Raw genomic sequence first — 22183 nt, forward strand, 5'->3', positions numbered from 1 at the left:
TGCCCCGCAGCGCCCACCATCGGTGTGCCTGGGAGTGCCTGTCAGCCGCGGTAGGCCTGGGACAGGCTAAGTTCCGCCGGTCCCAAATCCACGTGTTCCCGCCCGCCACTCCGCCAGACGCCGCCTTCCGGCTAAGCTCAGGGCGGACTTCACTTCCCAGGGTGCGCAGCGGCGGGGCCTTGCTCCGACGGGGACCTCGGGTGGCGCACCGCTCCGTCGCCTGCTCGGGGGCGCGCGAGCTGGCGCGAGGACAGGGCCTAGGACCCGGAATGAGTTTCCTCGTAGTTCCGCTGGGCCGTGCCGGGCTGTGCCGGGCCGTGTCGGGCCAGGACAGCGGGGGTGGGGGCCTGAGTTAGTGGAGTCAGTGACAGGCGCTCGGGGCAGCCCGCGCCTTACTGAGGTCTCCGCCCCGTCCCGGCCGGGCCGGCTCGTCTGTCAGTCACTGGGGCGGAGGCAGCGGCGGTAGCGGGGCCGGAGCCAGGCTGTGAGCAGAGCGCGGGCCAGGCCAAACGGAGAGAACCTGCCACAGCCCCTCAACTCCACGGACTCTTCGCCCCAGACTCACGAAGCTGCACCCCCCGCGCTTCTTTGGACGCCTCCGTAATCCGCGAAGGGCTTTCTCCGCCGTGACCCCTCAGCCCCGTGACCTCCTCATAGCACCCAAGCGCTCACCCAGACGAGGGTGTTGTTGGCACAGGCCGTCGACCCTGTGACTCCTCACGGGCCAGGGACTTGGTTCCCCCCATAGGCCTCCCTCCCCAATGACTTCCTCCTCATAGATTCTAGGGACAGAACCGTGACCTATCATTAGGACCAGCGTCTGGGAACACCTCACTGACGCGTCCCTCCTCAGAGTACCCCTTAGTGGGTCTCCTCCTAAGAGCACCCCTTTTGGTCTCTGGCAAGCTCCCCACCCCCAAACGAGGTGGGGAGGCCTCGGCAGCCATGCCCTCCCTGGGCACCCCCTTACCCCACCAGTCCCTGGGCGCCCAAGCCGGGGTGTAGCAGGGGGCCAGCAGCCAAGGGGCTGGGGCAGAAGACAGATCAGGGTCCACCTCCCTGCCAGGGAGGGAGCAAAGATGGAGCGGCGGGAGGAGCAGCCGGGGGCTGCAGGGGCTGGAGCAGCACCAGCCTTGGACTTCACTGTGGAGAACGTGGAGAAGGTATGAGGGCTCTGGGGTGGGAACCCCAGTGACAGAGCAGAAGTTCTGGGGACTGACACTAATGCCAGAGCTCAGACCTGGGCTGGGTGCCCGCTGGGATAGTGCCCCCAGAGCACCTGGCATTTGCTGTCTCTGGGCAGGCAGTACAGCAGTGTTGCAGTATCTAATGGGCTATTTTTGGCTTTCCTTAGACACAGCTCCCCTGTGGACAGATACTCTTGGGTCTTGGGCTGTTGCCTTCAGGGTACTGATGACTTGGACTTCCAGCCAGACTGGCTGTTGTCCAGCTGTATGGGAAATGCATGAGGGTGCCATAGGAAACCAGCAACCCAGGAGACCTGCAGTTCAGTAACCCCTCCACCCCCCCAGAAACCGTACTAATGCCAAATCATCCTGGACCTGACTTTGTTCAGCCAATGGCTTAGAAAATATCTGGCACTAAAACAATCTGGGTAAGGTTTTCGCTTTTTTTTTTTTTTGAGAAGGGTCCTTCCTTGATTGGATGGAAGCCAAACCAGTCCTGGGAAGGCAGGAATGGGGCTGGCTTTCTTGTTTTGTGCTGTGTCCAAGGGGTCTGGCCCTGCTGGCAACCTTACAGGACCTTTCCTTGCTCACCTGCCCATATAGCTTCCTGCCATATCCCTCCCAGGCTATCCCATTGCTCAGCACATCTTTTCTGAACTGCTTCTTGGGTTCTATTCTGTGTTCTGCTCCCAGCAGCCTGGAATGGAGGAATTCATGCCCCTTGGGATGAATGGGGACACCGGGCTACCTTGCTGGAAAGCAGGGGATAAGTTGCAGATGTTCACTTGTTATTCTTGAGCTCTGTGTGCCATAACAAATGCTGAAGGTGCATCCCTTCTGCTTCTGTTTTATGCCTATTGGCATCCCTGGAGGGCCAAACAAGGGACAGTGGCCGTAACTGGCTGTCAAAGGTATAGATAGGGCTAAGCCTAGTTGGATGAAGCCTGTTTAAGAGCCATGGTCCTGGCCTCACTCTCCCACCTCTTGGGGCTGGGCAGTGTTGGCATGGTGGTGCCCTGTTTCATGCACTACCCGGGAGACAAGCCAGTATTTTCTTATTGTGTGAAATCCCACTGCAATTGGGGCCCTGGGGATTCTGCTAGTTGACAGCTCCAGGCTAGGTATTTGCCAGGGCTGCAGTGATGCCCAAGGTTTCTCTGGATCCAGCTTGTTGAACCCTCACTTGAGCTCTCTGAGGGGTGTTTTCACTCTCCCTTCCAGTATGTATCTGCCTTAGGGCTGCTTGGCATGAGTGTTAGTCCTGCTTAGATTTCAAATTGGCTTTGGTGCCAGCATCTGGAGTAATCTAGGGATGATCCTAGGGGAGTGAATGGAGCTATCGGAGTTGATGGGAGCAGCTGTGCCTGGGAGGGTCAGGGCCCCTCAGGCTATTCCATGTTCATCTCAGACTTAGCTTTATCTCTATGGAGCCATTCTTCCACCTGGGCCTTGCCCTTGAGTGCCTTCCCTTGGGGAGCCCAGCCTCCTCTTTCTGCTTTCCTGTGAAGATTCCCTCTCTGAACCCATAACATTTTGCTATAAGAAGAGGATATGGTAGAACATGGGCAAGATTCAGGCTCTCAAAATATTTGCAGGACCCCAGGTCCAGGAAACATTGTAAGGCCCTGAGCCACCCTTTCTGCCCTCACCCCAGTCAGGGAGAGGGAACAAGTCACACCCTCTGTTCTGGGCTCTGGCAGGATCCAGAGTGGCCAGCATCTGCTCAGTCCTGTGCTGTCCTGCAGGCGCTGCACCAGCTCTACTACGACCCCAACATTGAGAACAAGAACCTGGCTCAGAAGTGGCTGATGCAGGCCCAGGTCTCCCCACAGGCCTGGCACTTCAGCTGGCAGCTACTACAGCCCGACAAGGTGCCTGAGATCCAGTACTTTGGGGCCAGTGCCCTACACATCAAGATCTCTCGCTATTGGAGTGATATCCCCACTGATCAGTATGAAAGCCTAAAGGCACAGCTCTTCACCCAGATCACCCGCTTCGCCAGTGGCTCGAAGATTGTGCTGACTCGGTTGTGTGTGGCGCTGGCCTCACTGGCTCTCAGCATGATGCCTGATGCTTGGCCATGTGCTGTGGCAGATATGGTAAGACTCTTCCAGGCTGAGGACTCACCAGTGGATGGCCAGGGCCGCTGCCTGGCCCTTCTAGAGCTGCTGACAGTACTGCCTGAGGAGTTCCAGACCAGCCGCCTGCCCCAGTACCGCAAAGGCCTGGTGCGGGCCAGCCTGGCAGTGGAGTGTGGGGCTGTCTTCCCATTGCTGGAGCAGCTGCTACAGCAGCCCAGCTCACCCAGCTGTGTACGTCAGAAGGTGCTCAAGTGCTTCTCCAGCTGGGTACAGCTGGAAGTGCCACTGCAGGACTGTGAGGCACTTATTCAGGCTGCCTTTGCTGCTCTGCAGGACACGGAGCTCTTTGACAGCAGTGTGGAGGCAATCGTCAATGCCATCTCGCAGCCTGATGCCCAGAGGTGAGCTGGTCCCCGCCTGCCCAGAGAGGGAGTGCCTGTTTGGCCAGCCACATATCCATCCATCTGTTCAATAAACATCAGTGAAGTGCCTATTGCATGCTTGGTCCTATGCTAGAGGTACAACAAGGAACCAAATAAGACATGCCCCCTGTCTTCATGATTTATAGAGCCAAGCAGACATTCACACAGTTAATCATCCAGCAAATTATTCAGTTAAAATATTTGTCCATTCTCTTTCTCTCAACCAGTCACTAAGTCCTGGCTGTTCTGCTCCTGACCATATTGCAAATCTATTCTTTTCAATTTCCATTGCTACCACCCTAGTCCAAGCTGTCATCATCTCTCTCCCCAGATTTCAGTAGTTTTCTCACCAGTCCCCTGGTTTTTACTCTTGTACCCTTTATTGTACCAGCAGCCAGAGTTGTTCTTTTGAAAATGAGGCTCTAATCTTTTCTTTCTTATCTGAACACTTCTGTCACCTCTCTCTGCTCTAAGGATAAAATTCAGAATCTTAGTGAGGCTCACAGTTCTTGATATGTTGCACAGTGTGGCAGGACCAGCCTTATCTCATGCTATTTCTTCTTGCTTTCTACTATCCTCTTACCTGGTCTTTTCAGTTTTCTGAATGTCCTGTGTTTCTTCTAGTCTCTGAACATGTACTTGACGTATCACCTCTGCCTCAGATTTCACTTCCAAAGGGAAGTCCCCCATGATTTTTAAGACTAAGCTTGGTCTTCTCTGTTGTATTATTTATGGACTCTTAGTATTTTTTCTTCTTATCCTATAACCTGATTTCATTATAAATCAACGTATCTCCCCGTTAGTCACTCAGCTCTGTGAAAACAAGGACTGTCATTTTGTCCTTATTGTGCTTGGCACATGATAACATTCAAGTTTTGAATGGATGAAAAGAAGGAATTATCTAATGGGGAGGGGTAGAGGAGAGGGAGATTGGGTGAGGAGAAGGAATGTTCCCAGCTTCAGGAACCACAGCAGGTGCTAAGGCCTGTGGTGGACAGCACAGTAGTGCATTCAAGGACTTGGAAGAAGGTGAATGTAGTGAAGTGTTTGGCAAATGTGTGCTGAGTTGGGTCCTGCATCTGGGAGCACATAGGTGGAATGCTTGAACTTTTACATGTCAGGAGGTCACAATCTGGTAGGCACACAAATGAGCATGTGCATTGGTATGATGAAAACTGAAGGAGAAAGTAGGGGGGTCTAGGAGCCCAGAGGCAGCATTTAATGTAATCTGAGGGTTGTGAAAGACTTCCAAGCTATGTTTGGAAGGCTTGTAAGAGTTAGCCAGATAGAAGTAATGGATATGGGAAGGATAGTCCAGACAGATGCAAGAGCCAACGGATGAGAAAGTGAGAGTACATTGAGTGGTAATTTGTAAATCATTGGTATGATTAGATAGCAAGGTTTAGGGGCCATTATTTGTAGGAGATCTAGGCCCAAATCATGCAGGACCTTGTCAGTGTGATCTTCATCCTGAGGATGATGTAAAGTTATTAAAGGATTTTTAAAAAATATTTATTTTTTAGTTGTAGTTGGGCACAATACCTTTATTTCACTTATTTGTTTTTATGTGGTGCTGAGGATTGAACCCAGGGTCTCGCACAAGAGAGGCAAGCACTTTACCGCTGAGCCACAACCCCAGCCCCCTTATTAAAAGGATTTTAAGCAGAGAAAATGGTCTGCTAGAGTTTTGGAATAAGGTGGGTTGGAAAGTCTTCAAGACTGGAGACCTGATACTTGACATTTCAAAGATAGGGTTTTGGGAATCCTTAGCAAAGTTGGAGGGGAAAACTATTGAAAGAGACTGCATGCAAGAATAGCCCAGGTTTCCATATCAGTAAAAAAATGGAGGTGATCATATCAAACTGACAGAGTTGTAAAGATTTAAATAGGGTAAGGTGCACAGGGTTGGCCCCTGATCAAGACTATTTTAACTCCCTGAGAAATGGGAGTCCTTTCATAGCCCCTCTGTAAGGGGGTGGGGGAGTTAGTAGCCCCTATTTGTACATATAGGTCATTGGTATGTCACATATTTTAGACTGGGGACAGAATGAGTGGTTGTGTATATTTATGTTTGGTTCTTGTACCATATGTGATAAATTTAATGGGAACCTTATTTATTTATTTATTTTAAGAGAGAAATCACATAGTGTTAAACACACATACTATTAAATTGATTGAAGTTGTTTATGGTACTGGGGATTGAACCCAGGGTTGCTGAACTGCCGAGTCACATCCACAGCCTTTTTAAATTTTTTTTATTTTGAGACAAGAGTTTGCCAACAAGCTTAGGGTCTAAGTTGCTGAGCCTGGCTTTGAACTTGCGATCATCCTGCCTCAGGCTTCTGAGTCACTGGGATTACAGTGCACCATCACACCCGACTAAGCTGTTTACTTTTAGAATTGGGCATAAAAAGTAAAAACTGAATCTTGCAATAGATAATGGGCCTAGTTGATCAGTGGCCAAAGCACATGCACATAGATAATGCCCTTAACCATAGTGTTTTTGTTTTTTTTGTACCCAGGATTGAACCCAGGGGAACTTAACCACTGAACCACATCCCCAGCTCTTTAATTTTTTATATGAGGCAGGGTCTCACTAACTTGCATAGGACCTTGTTAAAATATTAAGGCAGGCTTTGAATCTGCAATTCTCCTGCATCAGCTTCCCAAGCTGCTAAGATTACAGGTATGTGCCACTGCACCTAGTTTGGGGTTGGTTTTAAGAAAAAAAGAAAACTGCTTTGGGCTGGGCATAGTGGTACATACTTGTAATCCCAACAATTTGAGAGACTAAGGCAGGAGGATTGCAAGTTTGAAACAAGCCTGGACAATTTAGCAAGATCTGTCTCAAAATAAAAAATGAAAAGGGTTGAGGATGTAGCTTAGTGGTAGAGTGCCCCTGGGTTCAATCCCTAGTACTGGGAATGGGGGGTAACTTTTGGTATGAAGATTAAATTAGGACATGCCTGCAAAATTTTAGCATGATTCCTGCATACTCCATAAATGACAGTTTTTTTTTTTTGGCTAGTTATTGGTATTGTTGTTGCATTGATAGTCAGTATACTTATCTCCTGGCTTCTCAGTTTTCCCTCATAAGGTGGATACCAAGTCCCAGGTCAAGGCCTCTCTTGGCAGCCTAAAGCTCAAGTGCTTGGTGGCTAAAAGAAATTGATTAGGACAAGTACCTAGGTGATGTAGGGTGTCCTTGAATACACCCAAGTTTACCTACCCAGCCTGTCTCAAGGGCTTTGGCAGGTAATTGATGCCCCTTCTCTTCTGAACGAATGAGCGAGCAAGGAGCCAGTGAGGGAACCCACAGCCTCCTGAGCGCCCATTGGCTGCAGCCCCTTGGTTGCTTAGCAACTCTTCCCATTTTCTCAGCTCTTCTCCCAGAGCTCTAATTGCAGGTCTGGGCTGAGCTCAGTGTGAGCAGCAGCCAAGGAGTCCCCAGCAGCCTGGCCTCAGCTGCTGGAGCTGACCAACAGCAGCCAGGTCCTTTGAATCCAGTCTTAGCTGTAGTTCTAAAGTCATCCTCCCAGTCATCCTTCATCAAATCTAGAAACTTCTGGGGCTTTAGGCTTATTCTTTCCACTCACAGGTCTCTGGCATTTGTTCTCAGATGGTAGGAAATCTTTGTAGGAGTTTTCCCCCTGAGTGGGCAATACCCAGCCCAGAGTCAGCTTGGGGCTTGCTCTATACAGTCTAGTTTCCTATTTTTGGCTTAAGAAAGTCACCTTCAGTGACTTTGATTCCTGGGTCATCCAAGTGCTGCCTTCCCCAGGTGCTCTGACATCAACCTTTCCCCTGGCTGAGCTTGCACACAGTAGCCATTTTCCTGCTCCTCCACAGCTATTGCTGCTTCCTGGTCTTCTTTGAAATGTAATTTTTTCCTAAAATATATTTTTAATCCTGGAACTGCTTTTCATTGGGGCCTGGGAGAAGAGGAAAGGTGAATTAGACAGAATGTTGGGGGCTCCCCTCAGAACTGGAGATAAGGATTGAGATCTGCATGAATCCTTTGGGAAATTTTTGTTTGGACTCTGAAAGGGAAGCAGAACTAGAGCAGTTTCAGGGGTTGTCTCAACCTGCAATCTGTTTGACCTTGAATGATACTCTGAGCCCTTCTTGGCTACATTGTCCTTGATTTAGCCTACTGTGAGGCTCAGGTGAGACAAATTAATAATCCTCAGTGAGTACCTATTGTCTGTATGAACTTTGGCAGGTGGAGAGAGTCTTGGAATACAGTGGAGATGCTATGGGGTTAGGTACTACCTCTTGTCCCCAGCTCAGCTTCTGGGGAGCCTGTGGGCCATAGCCCTGCCCCTGCCCCTGTTCTTTGTACCAGAGTCTGGCCTGAAGATGCCCATTGTCTGGTGGTGCAGCCTGTGTCAGGGGCATGAGACAAGCTATCCCAGCTGTCTCCAGGCAGCACCCTCTGGGGCTGTCTCTGAATCAGGGGTGTCCTGGTATGGATAGCCTTTCCTGCCAAAATGGGGATGTGGAGAAGGAAGCTAACATCCCTGAGCTGGTTGCCTCTTTTTGTTCTTCTCATCTTCCCATAAAGTTATGAGGCTACTGCCTAGCAATCTACCTGGAGCAACTCCAGACAGAAATCCTTTGGGAACCTCAGTTCTCTTTCCCTCCATAGATTGCTGTGGTGATACTGTGATTGACAGCAGAGAGTTCCAAGCATGTGATTTCCTCTAAGAGGATGGCTTATTCTGCTTAATCTGGTTCCCACATATTGGGATCAAGCTAGTCTTCTCTCAGTCTCCTTTGTATACTGAGCTTCCTCTGCTCCTCCTTTAGGGATCATTTTGCTTCAGGCCTCTGACCTGGATGGACCTTTTTCTCATTCAAAGCTTTGTCCCTGGGCAGTTCTTATCTACTCCCATACCTTCAATTACCAGCTGTTAGCTGATGACTCTGAAATCTCTCTCTCTTGCCCTAACCTCTCTGCTGGGCTTCAGGGTTTTATATCCTGTTCTTTCTAAATGCCTCTGCTTGTATATCATGCCTGATTCTGAACTTTGCACTTTTCTACCTCTCATTAATGATGTAACTGTACCTCTCTACCAGGTCTTAGTAAGTAGCTTCACCCTTTACTTATTTGGAGAGTTATCCTTGACTTCCCAATCTTTGTATTCAGTCTCTCTTCACTTCCTGTCCATTTTGCCTCTTAGCGCTTTCTCTGAATTTACCATCTGTACTTCTCTGTCCCTATGCCACCAGAGTACACAGGAATTAGGGTTTGCTAGGAGAGGGTGGAATTGATAATCTCATGAGTTTTGCTGCTTTCTGAAGTCTTCCTTAACAGGGGTCTTGACTCTCCCACCTTGTCCTTCTTTCCTAACAGTGACTGTATTAGTTTCATAGCGCTGCCATAACAAAGTACTTCAAACTGAGAAGCTTTAAACAACAGAAATTTATTATCTCACAATTGTGGAAACTAGAAGTCTGGCAATGCTTGCTCTGAAAAGTGCAGGGGACTCCTTCCCTACCTCTTCCTGACTCCTGGTAGCTTGACTTGTAGCTGCATAACCCCAGGCTTACCTTCATCCTCACTAGGCATTCTCCCTGCATGTCTCTGTCTTCACCTGTCTTCTTATAAGGACACCAGTTGCATTAGATTTAGAGCCCACCCTGCTCCAGGATGACCTTGTTTGTAATGAGCCTTTTTCTAAATAAGGACACATTTTGAGATATTGGGAGTTAGGATTTCAACATATAATTTTGGGGAACACACATTTACTGCTGATCCCCCCAAATTTATGTCACTCTGACATACAAAATATATTCACCTCATCTAACCTCAGAACTAATAAAAGTTTTAACCCATTCCAGTATCAACGTTTAGTCACTTGGAGGACATAATTCAACCTATAACACTGACCTTTTCATACTTCCTTCCCAGAGTTATCCTAGGACCTAAAGTTTGTCCCAAGATGGACAGCATCAAAGCTACCATGACCTCTTTTTTGCTTAGGATTTGATAGGAGTGGGCTCTGATGGAAGATAGGGAGATTGTGTCTTTTTCTCAAAGCTTGGTGGGGGTTGAGCAGACAGCTCTGATGAGTCTCCTCATCTCATTACTCTAGGTACGTGAACACACTTCTGAAACTCATCCCACTGGTGCTGGGACTGCAGGAACAACTGCGACAGGCAGTGCAGAATGGGGACATGGAAACTTCCCATGGCATCTGTCGCATCGCTGTGGCCCTGGGCGAGAACCACTCCCGGTAGGGAGTCGGGGGCAGCTGGTGGTGGGATAGCAGAGCCCTCTAAGAAGTCGGATTGTGGAACCCCCTTGGGGAGGTGGAATGACCTTACTATATCTCCTCCTCTTCAGGGCCTTGCTGGATCAAGTAGAGCACTGGCAGAGCTTCCTGGCACTTGTCAACATGATCATGTTCTGCACAGGCATCCCTGGCCATTATCCTGTCAATGAGACTACCAGCTCCCTAACTCTAACTTTCTGGTACACACTGCAGGTATGTCTATGTCAACACCAGTAGGTCTGGGACATCATGGAAGAAAGTGGATCGTTGGGCTTTCTATGGCTTCTGAAGTGGCTCATTGTTTTCCCCTGACCCTCTCAGGATGACATTCTATCCTTTGAGGCAGAGAAGCAAGCTGTATACCAGCAGGTGTACCGACCAGTCTACTTCCAGCTGGTGGATGTGCTTCTGCACAAGGCCCAGTTCCCTTCTGATGAGGAATATGGATTCTGGTCCTCAGACGAGAAGGAGCAGTTCCGAATTTACAGGTGATGCTAGCAGGCTAACCCTAGCTAACTGGAATCCTGAAATAATGAAGGCAATCAGGGAAGGGACCCAAGGCCAGACTTCCTGAATTCTAGGATTCCTTTCTCTATTCTTTAGGCATTTTTGCATAGGGTTTGGGGGTCCTGGGGTAGGCTCTTAGTCCTGGGTCAGGATCCAGGCAGTGTAAAAGACTTTCATCTGCTTCTCAGGGTGGACATCTCAGACACACTCATGTATGTCTATGAGATGCTGGGGGCCGAGCTGCTCAGCAACCTCTATGACAAGCTGGGCCGTTTGCTCACCAGCTCAGAGGAGCCCTACTCCTGGCAGGTACCTCCCAAACCTGATTCCCTCAGCCCTCCCTGACCTGTCACACCCTCCTCCTCAGCCAAACCAGTGGCATCCTCTTTCCCCAGCACACAGAGGCTCTGCTTTATGGCTTCCAATCCATCGCGGAGACCATCGACGTCAACTATTCTGATGTGGTGCCTGGGCTCATTGGTCTCATTCCACGGATCAGCATCAGCAACGTACAACTGGCAGATACTGTCATGTTCACCATTGGTGAGACCTGGCAAATATCCGTGACCACATTCCTAGACCCATAGCAGTCATCCTTAGCCATGGCCAGCCTGCTCTTTCCTGTCCAAAGTGGGAGAGACACATGGCTCCATGCACAGTCAGCACTGCATCCAACTGTCCCTGCAAGTGTACCAAGCTGCATTTCAGTGAGGCCAGTGCACTGTCAGTGGATCAGCGGTGTTGCTCAGTAACCCCTTCCTGTTTCTCAGCTGTGAGACTCACATTTGAGCATGCATATTCTCATGCATTCTGTCCTCTGAATGAGCACTCCTCTGTGCTGGTGCTATGACTCGACCCTGCCAGGAGCTCAGCTTGTCTTGAGGGAAATGGTACAAAACCAAACCTGGCCTGTCTCAGAGATCCTTCCCTTTCTTTTTTTTTTTTTTTTTCAGGAGCTCTGTCTGAATGGCTGGCTGACCACCCTGTCATGATCAACAGCGTTCTGCCCCTTGTTCTGCATGCCCTAGGCAATCCTGAGCTGTCTGTCTCTTCTGTGTCCACCCTTAAGAAGATCTGCCGAGAATGCAAGTATGACTTGCCGCCCTATGCTGCCAATATCGTAGCTGTCTCCCAGGTATGAAGAGGCAGTGCCTGGGTGGTGCTGGGCCTCAGGGTGCACTGCACTGTGCTGATACCGTGTTCCTGTATTTTTATATCCAGGATGTACTGATGAAGCAGATCCACAAGGTATGACTCAAAAGTTTCTAGGTGGTTTCCTTGGGGTATTATGGAAACCTCTTATCCCCCCAAATCCTGGTTTCTACCTTATCCTACCCTTATCCCTTATTCTCTGTTGTTGGAAACCTTCCCCAAGAGGCTCATTCTCCTTTCCATTCACAACCAAATGTGGTCAAGATGGACGGTACATGTTTTCTGCCCCACAGACAAGCCAGTGCATGTGGCTGATGCAGGCTCTGGGCTTCCTGCTATCAGCCCTGCAAGTGGAGGAAATCCTTAAGAACCTGCACTCGCTCATCTCACCCTATATCCAGCAGCTGGAGAAGCTGGCAGAGGAGATAGTAAGTGAGCTCTGGGGGCCAGGGCAGCACTGGGACTTTGGGGCTTCCCCTTGTGTGAGCTGTGACTGCTGAGGGGTTGGGTCAGAACTGACCCTTGAGGCTGGGCCTGAGCAATCTGGGGACCAAGCTGGAGCTGGGAGATCTGGAACTTGATTCACTTCTCCTCATAGCCCAATCCCTCCAACAAGCTGGCCATTGTCCACATCTTGGGGCTTCTCTCCAACCTCTTCACCACACTGGACGTCAGTCATCACGAGGATGATCATGAAGGTCCCGAGCTCCGGAAGCTGCCAGTGCCACAGGGACCCAACCCGGTGGGTGGCTTGTCTTTGCCATTGCCCCCTCCCCCATGGGAATGTCATTGTCACTCCCCACCTCTGTGAATAATGTTGTCATTGTTTCCCTGGCCCCTTGCAGGTAATATGTTTGGTTCTCTCACCCCAGAATGATCTTATCAATGTCTCCCACCCTGTAGCAATGTCATTGTCATATTCAGTTCTGTGGATGTTTTCCTTGTTCTCAGCCCAAAGGGGTGATGTTATTGAGGTTCATTTGCCCCGGGAGGGACACTGACCTTCAACCCCCTCAACTGTTTTTTTGAGCCCTCCTTCAGTCTCTGACTCTGTGGCATCTTCTGCTTAGCATTCATTGTCCCCTGTGGGCACTGAGGATGCTTACATACTCCATAGGTAATGGTTCTTGCCTTCAGGTTTCTGTCAGTCTAGAGGAAATCCTTAAAAACAGATTGCTGCAAAGCAGTGTGATAAGTACTGCCCCCCAGACAGTGTGGATAAGCTTGGTCACAGCGTGGTAGGGTGAACCTTACAACCTGTTTTCCCTGGGGCAAACCTTGACTTCCCACTCAAAACTCAGCATGATGGGCTGGGGTTGTGGCTCAGTGGTAGAGAAACTTGCCTAGCATGTGTGAGGCACTGGGTTGGATTCTCAGCACCACATATAAATATATGAATAAAATAAAGGTTCATTGACGTCTAAAAATTTTTTTAAAAAACTCAGCATGAGTATCTGACTTGTTCATCTCTTGGGACTGTGTTGGGTAGCAGGTGTGGTTTTGAGTGAGTAGTTTGCATACTGTAAAGGTCAGTACAAATATGAGGGACTGCTTTGGTCATTGTTCCTGGAATTCCCTCAGGGTTTCTCCTGAAGAGAAGGAAGCCACATGCATCCTGATCCCTCCATTTAAATCCTGGCCCCAGTTTCAGTTGCTCTTGTGGCTCAAACCCAAGCCAGGCCCATCAATGTCCCATAGAGCCCCTTCTGTGGCAGTCATCATCCTGCCTTCCCTCCCCTCTCAGGACCTTACCTGCTTTCTTCTTCTCCATAAGCTGCCCACACCTACACACCCCTGGGACTCCCTATTCCATGTCTCTAGTCCATTGCCTTGGTTTTATTGAACTGAGTGGATAGAGAGTAATTTTTTTTAATATGTATTTTTTAGTTATAGGTGGACACAATATCTTTATTTTTATGTGGTGCTGAGGATCAAACCCAGTGCCTCACGCATACTAGGCGAGTGCTCTACCTCTGAGCCACAATCCCAGCCCCTAGAGAGTAATTAAAAAAAAAAAAAAAGTTTACAGATTTGTCATAATCCTTTTTTTTTTTTTTGTATTTATTTTTTTGTTGTAGTTGGACACAATACCTTTATTTTACTCATTTATTTTTATGTGGTACTGAGGATCGAACCCAAGGCCTCGCATGAACTAGGCGAGCGCTCTACCACTGAGCCACAACCCCAGCCCTGTCATAATGTACTCATGATGTCCCTGCTTTGAAGTTTGAAGCTTCCTCTGAAATAACCTCTAGAATTCAGATCCCCCTCAGGTGGGTGGCAGGGATGGTGGGGGCACTTCACTTCTCCCTGTGTCTTCAGGTGGTGGTGGTGCTGCAGCAGGTCTTCCAGCTTATCCAGAAGGTGCTGAGCAAGTGGTTGAATGATGCCCAGGTGGTGGAGGTGAGCCCTGATCCTCACTCTCTGCTCCCATGGTGACTTTGCTCAGAGGTAGAGCCAGGACTTAAGAGTTGCTGCCCCACTTTGGTTGGCAGTGGTCTGGAGGAAATAAGGGGGTGGAAATCTTGTCCTACAGAGACAAGGAATCTTCTGGGAAGATATTTAGAACTCTCCAGTATCATAAGAAGTACTCAACAAAAGGGCTATGACATTAGGGCTGAGGGATAATCAGGTATCTGTTATAGGATCAGAGACCTGCCTTTGGTCCCTTCTCAATTCAGGCTTTTGTTGCTGTTGCTGCTCCCTGAGAGGAAATGGTGGAGATGTAAGTAGCAAGAGTTAAGTGGCAAAGTTTCAGCCTATGCCCCTGTGTGGAGGGCTTTTTTGCCCCCTGCCTTTCAGGGTGAAGGTCAGATTGTTTATCTTTCTTGGTTTGCAGGGCTTGGCCAGGCTTCTAGGTAAGGGTCCTTTCTTAGGCCCCCTCTGGGCAGAGCTACAGTTCTGTTCCAGCTAGTGGTGACCTGCTGACCAGGGCCCCTGTGTTTTCTTCCCAAGGCGGTGTGCGCCATCTTTGAGAAGTCTGTTAAGACCCTGCTGGATGACTTTGCCCCCATGGTGCCACAGCTGTGTGAGATGCTAGGCCGGATGTACAGCACTATCCCCCAGGCCTCTGCTCTTGACCTCACTCGACAGGTGGGCCTTCAGGTTTGGGCAGTTCTGGATATCATCTTAGGCAGAGATCTGACCTGGGTGGGATGGGTTATCAGGCTGCATGGCTGGAGTCCCCCACCACAGTTAGGGATTTTGACTTGATAAGAAGTGCCCCAGCTGACCAGTGTTCTCTGCTTTGTTTCAGCTGGTCCACATATTTGCTCATGAGCCGGCCCACTTTCCCCCAATTGAGGCCCTTTTCCTGCTCGTCACCTCCGTCACACTCACTCTCTTCCAGCAAGGTAGGTCCTGAGCAGGGTCTCTGCTGCTGTCGCCAATGCCACTGCCTCTGCTTCCCTGACTGGGGAGCCAAAGCTGCCCACTGTGTTCTCTGTCCCCTGAGTTGCACATGGGACTTGGATACTTGTGGGATGAAGAACAGCACAAATTTCACCTTACAAATAGTTGACACTTCAGGTTGAAGTGGATAAGAGGGTGAATGATGTCTTCTGCTGGCCTGCTGGGCGCAGGGCCAGCCTAGATATCGGGGAAGACAGGGGCAAGGCTCTGAGGGACTTGGGGCACTAGGCTGGCTCCTTTCCTTTGGGATGTAATGAGAAGTGGGAAGCACATGGGTTTTGAAGTCAGGTAGACCTAGATTCTAAGCTCATCACCACCAACTAGTTGTGTGACCTTGGGCAAGTCACTTACCTTTGCTGAGCCTCATTTCCATATCTGTGAAATGGAGAGATTACATATTTGATAGGATTATTATAGGTTTAGGCACTCCCTTTGGGGCCCTGGCTTGGGGGTTTTGCACATAAAGTACTCAGATTGGGGATCCTTTCCTCACATTAAGGTTTAGTCCTTTCTAGGCCCAAAGCCAAGTACCTTTGGCACTCGTCCCAGCCCCAACTCTTTGTGACCTCTGAGAGAGATGAGAGCAGCCTCCAAACTTCCCCAGCTATCTAACCCAGGCTTCCAGCCTAGGAAAGAAACAGCACTGCTCTGCCAGCTTTGTGAATCTTGCCTGGATTTGTAGTCCCAGATTTAAGACCCACCAGAGAGGGTTGGTGATATAGCTCAGTTGGTAGAGGGCTTGGGTTCAATCCCCAGCAACATAAGGCCCTGGGTTCAATCCCCAACAACACCAAAAAAAAAAAAAAAAAAAAACCCACCAGGAATCTCAGCTGGAGTCCAGAGTGTTCTTTGTTTATAGTCTCAGTGTCTGGTCCCTTGGTCCTGGCCTCTCTTTTCTCTGGGGTATGGGGTAGGTCCAAACTAAGGGGAAACCTGAGCCAGAAACCCAGTGCAGTTGTCCTCAACTCTACCTCTCCCCATTCCTTGTACCCTCTTTGGGACAAATCCCAATGGTGCTAACTCTGTGCATCTTTCCTCCTCTCCCTCCATGGGTCCTGCCTCAGTTTAGGATTGTTGAATTACTTCAACAATTTTCCACTTTGACATGTGCACTTCTCTGGAATCCATTCTGCATACAGTAGTTTGTAAGGTTCTCTATAAAACACAGATCTGAGCATTTTCCCTTCCTTTCCTTGCTGCCTATTGCCCTCAAGTTGTTGTCCTATTCCCACCTATATAGCAAAACTCTGGTGTACCTCTAATGTGTACCTCTAATGTGCCAGTGTCCTCATGACTGCTGTAGAATCCACACTGACTTTTTTCTTACCTCGTCCCATTTCCTTACAACTCCTCTGACTGGAATGCCCTGGGCCGTTTACTGGATAAACACTCACTCCTCAGACCTTAGACAGAAGGAAGACCATCAATCCTCAGAAAAGTGCCTCTGAGGCAGAATTGGGTACTTCTAACTTTGTGCCGAAATTACATTGTGGACACACTGCTGATACAGCACTGACCACATACAACAACCAGATTTTGTGTCTGTCTTTCTTCTAGACTGAGCCCCTCAAGGGCAAGATTAAGCCTCTTCTCCCTGCATCCCCAGTGTCCAGAATGAGGCCAGCATAGAGTGGGCCTCAGACGCTGTTAAATAAAGGAGGATGAGGGCTCCTTGCCCTTGGAACCTTTCTTCATCACTGTCTGGCTCACCTCCAGCAGAGCAACTGAGCTGAACATTGAACCCACTTTTCTACAGTGGCACCAGGCATGGGGCACATTGGGACTTACTTTTGAGGACTTGAGTAACTCAGGGTTCAGAGAGGGACAGCCTTTATCGGTGGTTCCTAGAATCCTAGAGAAGGAAGTAGGGAAGAGATTATTATCTTTGTTACAGATGGGGAAACTGGGTGTTTGTGGCTTGCACAAGATCACACAGCTACTTAATGGTGTCTCAGGCAGATGTTTTTGCACTGCATCCTCCGAAGAGTGGAGAAGCCCAGACAGGAGCTCCAGGTGCATGCCTGTTCTTGCCATGGGAATTATCAGAACTGGAGGCAGAGGTGTCCAACATCATATTTGTTGGGGTTGTTGTCTTGATGGGCAAGATGGTCCCTATACCTGTATGTCATCCCAGTTGTAGACGTCCTAGGGCTCTGCCTTCCCACTGGACCATGGGGTGATACGGTGACTGGTTTCCCTCTTCCTTGGCATGTCCAGATGGTGGGAGCTGGTCCTCAGTCCTGAGCTTGGCTCTCTGCTAAGTCTGTCCATATAGAGGGCGGGGCTCTCATTTTTTGGACTTATGATACCATTTACTCCCGTAGGCCAGTGACTTGTCTGGCCAGCCCCAAAGCACATGGGGTACTGCCCTATCCAAACAGAAATCCTTTGGTTTAAAGTGGATGGAATAGAATCTTCTCCTTGGCCAGACTAAGAGCCCGCTAGCCATGGAAGTAAGGGGCACTTTCTCAGGCCCTGATGCCTTTGACTCTCTAGGGTCATCAGTTGGGCTTTAAAGGAGGGGCCAAGGACTGACCTGCTGCCAGCCCTGCCCTCCTCTTCCATGTCTGTAATAGGAAGGTATATGCCAAGAAGCAGTGGGTTTACCCCAGCTTGGTGGAGGCCACAGTAAGAGTGTGGGGGCTATTTCTTCAGCTATATGGAGTCCAGAATTGCTTGAGCACCAAAGGAATACTGCGGGGACTGGCCTGAGGAAGAGTGGGAAGTAGGTGGAAGGCCCCTTCAGGGGAGCTGGGGCAGGCCCGTCCTTCACTTTGCCGTCTCTTTCTGTTGGGCTTCTCCCAGTTCATGGTTTTTGTATGTTTTGTTTCTTTATCTTGCTTCCTGCTGCTCATGTGCCCCCACGCTGTCTCCCTGCAGGCTCTCAGTCCCACATAACTATATGAGGTTGAGTTGCTGTTTGTATAATTTTTTCTTAAGTTCCATCTTTATTATATTTTAGGGCCCAGGGATCATCCTGATATTGTTGATTCATTTATGCAACTCCTGGCACAGGTGTGTTTTAGTTTTATTCATTCACGTTCTGTTCTCTCTCTTTCTCTTTCTCTTATGTTGATATTCAATTTAAGCCTATTTTTAGCTTTCTGTTGACAAATTTTTTTTTTCTGTTCAGTTGAATAGAGTTTCTTCATCTGTTTCCGTGGAAGTTGACAACCCAACATCCTCCTTTAGTGCCCTTTTGCCTCAACTAGCTCAGTCTCCTACAAAGACCAGGGAGAGGCTGATCCCGAAGGGAGGGAAGGGGGCCGGCCTGGAGGGAGTGGGGAAGGGAGTGGGTGGTGACTGTGCCCAGCAGTTCCTGTGTGGCTGGCTTGCCCAGGACATTCAGGGATAGGGCTGGAGTTGAAGGGTCTGGGCTGCACTGTTCCCGTGCTCCTGCCGGGAACTGCCTGCCTCTGCACTCCCAGCCTGCTCTAAGAGGTAGGCCTGGAGCAGCTCCAGAGAGAAGGGCTAAAGGTAAATGTGAACACTGGAGCCCGGAGTCTGGCTGGTGGAGAGGTTGTGCTGCTGCTGGGTGGTGGGGTGCAGGCTCCACTGTGAGACCACGTTATGATGCGTTTGTGTCTGGTATGTGTCTAAGTGTGTTGCACCTTATTTTGTATGTATTGAGTTTGATTTGTGAAGAGAGCAGAAATCTGTAAGTAGTATGTGTATTGTTTTGGGCATTGAGATAAATGTGAAGTTGAAGTGTGGGCATGTGCGTTGATGCATGTCGTACATTGATGTGTGTAGTACGTTTGTGTTGTGTTGTGTTGATGTTGTATTGAGGGATGTTGAGTGTGGAATGTGATAGAGGGTGTATATTAGGCTGTGGGAGTGTGTGTGTGTGTGTGTGTATGTGTATGTATGTGTGTTTGTACTGGGGATTGAACCCATAGGCGCTTAACCACTGAGCCACATCCCCAGCCCCTTTTAATATTTTATTTAGAAACTGGGTTTTGCTGATTTGCTTGGGGCCTTGCTAAGTTGCTGAGGTTGGCTTTGAGCTTGAGATCCTCCTGCCTCAGCCTCCTGAGCTGCTGGGATTATAGGCATACACCACTGCACCCAGCAGGAGTGTGTTTTTAATGAAGGACAGGAATGTGTGTTGTGTGTTGGCAGTACAGAATTAGTATGATACAGAGTGCTGTGTGTTTAGGGACTCCTATGGGGTGGGGGAGTCCTGTGAGTTGAGGTAAATGGAGTGTGTCTCTGCTTAATTATTCCACAGATATTGACTGAGTGTATAATACATGCTTAGTACTCTGTTAGGTGCTAAGGATATAATAGTGAGCAAATGCAGACATGGTTCTTGATCTCATGGAATTTACAGTCTAGTGGGGGAGTGCGAGGGGAGAGGATGGAGAATGTTCTGAGCCTGGATGAATATGTATATGGGTATCCACAAGGATATATCTTTGGTGGGGAGGGTGTTTGAATGTGTATTTGTGGGTGTGCTGGGAGAGTGTACATACGTGGGAGGCCTGGGTAGACTGAGAGTATGGGTATGTGGATGGTTTGGGATGTGAGGTGTTTGGGTGTGTGACTCTGTGGTGAGGGTGTGCTGCAGATATGGGACAGTGCGTGCATGTAAGGGATTAGGATACCGCTGTGTGAGTAGGGCCTTTCAAGTGAGGGTGCATGTCGGGATATTTGCACATGAGTGAACATGGGGTAGCGGGTATGTGAGGGGTTGAAGGGTGGGGATTTGTATGATATGCGCTGGGGGCATTGCCGGGAAAAAGCAGTGTTTGAGGACTGCTGGAGCTGTGCTGAGTGTATCTTGTGACCTGAGGATGTGCCAGTCATGTCCTGGTACCAACTGGAGCAAGTCATCTGCCCCCTCAATCCATCTGCTCCCCCCATGGCAGCACTGCTCCTAGGGTAGTTATGGCTGAGAAGGCCCTGGACACAGGGTATCCTAGGTGAAAGATGGGGCTGGGATTCCAAGGCTCCTGTCGTACTTTTCCTCATCTTGAACAGGAGCTGGAGGGGGCTGAGGAATGTAGGCAAGACATGGTGGGGGTCTGCTGGGCTGGGGGTCCATGTCCAGCTGCCATCTCTTCTTCCTGCTGCTCTGATCATAAACCCAGGGGGGCTCGACTTCTTCTGTGAATGAAAGCAAAATAAGTGTTGGATACCTGGACCCTGCAGGAGGTCTGGCCCCTGGTGGAGAGGGGAGGGAAGTGTTCGCTCTGGAAGTGACTTATGACCCACATTTTTCTGCATTATGATCCCCACCTCCAACCTTTCTTTCACACACCTGTACATTTATGTACACATACATTTACACAGAACCCCTTGGGCTGTTCCTCGCCTGACCAACTGAACTGTGGAGTGGTCTGGGTTCCCCAGAGATGGCTGGGTTGCAGCCTTTACCTGTGATGCGTGAAATTAGGGACTGGGGTGGAAGGTGAGTGGGGGGATGGTCCTTGGATTTGGCTGGGGCTGGGCTTACCAGCTCCACCTCCTGCAGGCTCTCAAGCGGAAGCCAGATTTGTTCCTGTGTGAACGATTGGATGTCAAAGCTGTGTTCCAGTGTGGTAAGTGGGGCCAGGTGGACAGGTGGGCCTGGGGCTCCCCTGGGAGGATTCTTAGGCCCCATCTGATCTGCCTTTGTCTCTCCCACAGCTGTGTTGGCCCTCAAGTTCCCTGAGGCACCTACTGTCAAGGCCTCCTGTGGCTTCTTTGTGAGTCCCATGCTGACTGATCCCCCAACCCTGCCCTGCCCAGGACTCTAGAGGATAGGGGTATGGTATGTAGGTGTCATCCTCAGGAAGAGGTGGGAAGGATCCAGGACTGACAGACCTCTCCATCCTCTGCAGACAGAGCTGCTGCCTCGGTGTGGAGAAGTAGAATCTGTGGGAAAGGTGGTACAGGAGGACGGTCGTATGCTGCTTGTAGCAGTGCTAGAGGTGAGCTGGAGCAAGTGGGGATTTGGTGTTGGTGGGGAGGCCCTCACTGCTGAGGCAACTGACTTTCTGGGAGGCTGAAGAATTTGGTTCTCTAAGCTCTTGGATTCTGATTCTTCCTTCATTAAGTGGCTGAAAAGTTGTTAGGATTGCTGCGAGGATTAGCTGTCTCTGAAAAAGCAGTATTCACTTGTGCAATGTGGCTGCAGAACTGTCCCAGAAACCCTGGGGCATGGTTTGGCCTCCTGGCTGCAGAAGAGGCAAGACCCGGGTGTACTGAGAAGCCCTTTCCTTCAGGCCATTGGGGGCCAGGCCTCCCGCAGCCTCATGGACTGCTTTGCCGATATCCTGTTCGCCCTGAACAAACACTGCTTCAGCCTCCTGAGTTTGTGGATCAAGGAGGCACTGCAACCACCTGGTTTTCCTTCTGCCCGCCTCAGTCCCGAACAGAAGGACACCTTCAGCCAACAGATCCTTCGGTGAGCAGAGCTGGGGCAGGGAGGAGGTGGCAGTATTGGTAGATAGTGCTAACCTGTTTTCCCTTCCCTCCTCCAGTGAGCGAGTGAACAAGAGGCGGGTGAAGGAGATGGTGAAGGAGTTCACACTGCTCTGCCGGGGGCTACATGGCACAGATTACACAGCTGACTACTGAGGGGCGCCCCCGCCCACGTACTCCTTTTCACCCCTTCCTATTCCCAAAGAGTAAACCTGAACCTTCACTGTTGCTTCTGCTTTCTTTTTTCTGCCACTGTCACCAACTGAAAGCCTGTGCCTAGAAGCGCAGGGAAAGAATGGGAGGATGCTTGAACCTATGCCTTGGTCAAGAGTGGTGGGGACACCCTCTAGCTCCTGGATGGGAGAGGGGACTCCCGTAGCTAAGCTGCCTAGGTTGGAACCATTCAGAATATTGCTGTTGCCCTTGGGGTGGCAAGAGATAGAGTGGCTACAGTAGTGTTAGCAGCTCTCAGCTCCATTAAATTAGTTCCAGTTTGCACGCATGCATTATAATCAATAATGCCGAGTACTAGGCACCTAGCTTTGCCCTAAACAAAGGCTGGTCAAGTCAGAGCTATCATGCTAAGCTGGAGGAATAGGGAAGAAAGGTCACATGGAGAGTTTCTTTTTTGATGGGAATAGGAGGCATCCTAGCAGAGGACTTGGGGCCTTGGGCTGGGTCCATTTGGGAGGAAAGAAAAGAGTTGGGCTTTGAGTTCCAGGATGGGTATCTGGTGG

General features: G+C 49.7%; 1 protein-coding gene across 3 annotated transcripts; it reads left to right on the top strand.

Annotated features, from left to right (window-relative positions):
• Positions 1-333: 333 nt before the first annotated feature.
• On the top strand, positions 334-21674 carry Ipo13 (importin 13). 3 transcript variants are annotated; one of them, XM_027937140.3, is made up of 20 exons: positions 346-1163; positions 2933-3669; positions 9789-9929; positions 10040-10181; positions 10290-10456; positions 10664-10784; positions 10871-11018; positions 11504-11610; positions 11697-11723; positions 11921-12055; positions 12226-12369; positions 13950-14030; positions 14583-14720; positions 14884-14980; positions 18001-18053; positions 20515-20581; positions 20670-20728; positions 20864-20953; positions 21248-21429; positions 21506-21674. In XM_027937140.3, the coding sequence occupies exons 1-20, from the start codon at positions 1080-1082 to the stop codon at positions 21600-21602; spliced, it is 2817 nt and encodes a 938-aa protein (XP_027792941.2). In that variant the 5' UTR covers positions 346-1079; the 3' UTR covers positions 21603-21674. The 3 variants fall into 3 exon arrangements, with proteins under 3 accessions (XP_071473867.1, XP_027792941.2, XP_027792940.2); XM_027937139.2 differs by having other exon boundaries at positions 349-1163; positions 11429-11610; XM_071617766.1 differs by lacking the exons at positions 18001-18053; positions 20864-20953; positions 21248-21429; positions 21506-21674 and having other exon boundaries at positions 334-1163; positions 11429-11610.
• The last annotated feature ends 509 nt before the right edge of the window (positions 21675-22183 follow it).

The sequence above is a fragment of the Marmota flaviventris genome, chromosome 10 (assembly GCF_047511675.1).
Source record: "Marmota flaviventris isolate mMarFla1 chromosome 10, mMarFla1.hap1, whole genome shotgun sequence".
Lineage (NCBI taxonomy): Eukaryota > Metazoa > Chordata > Mammalia > Rodentia > Sciuridae > Marmota > Marmota flaviventris.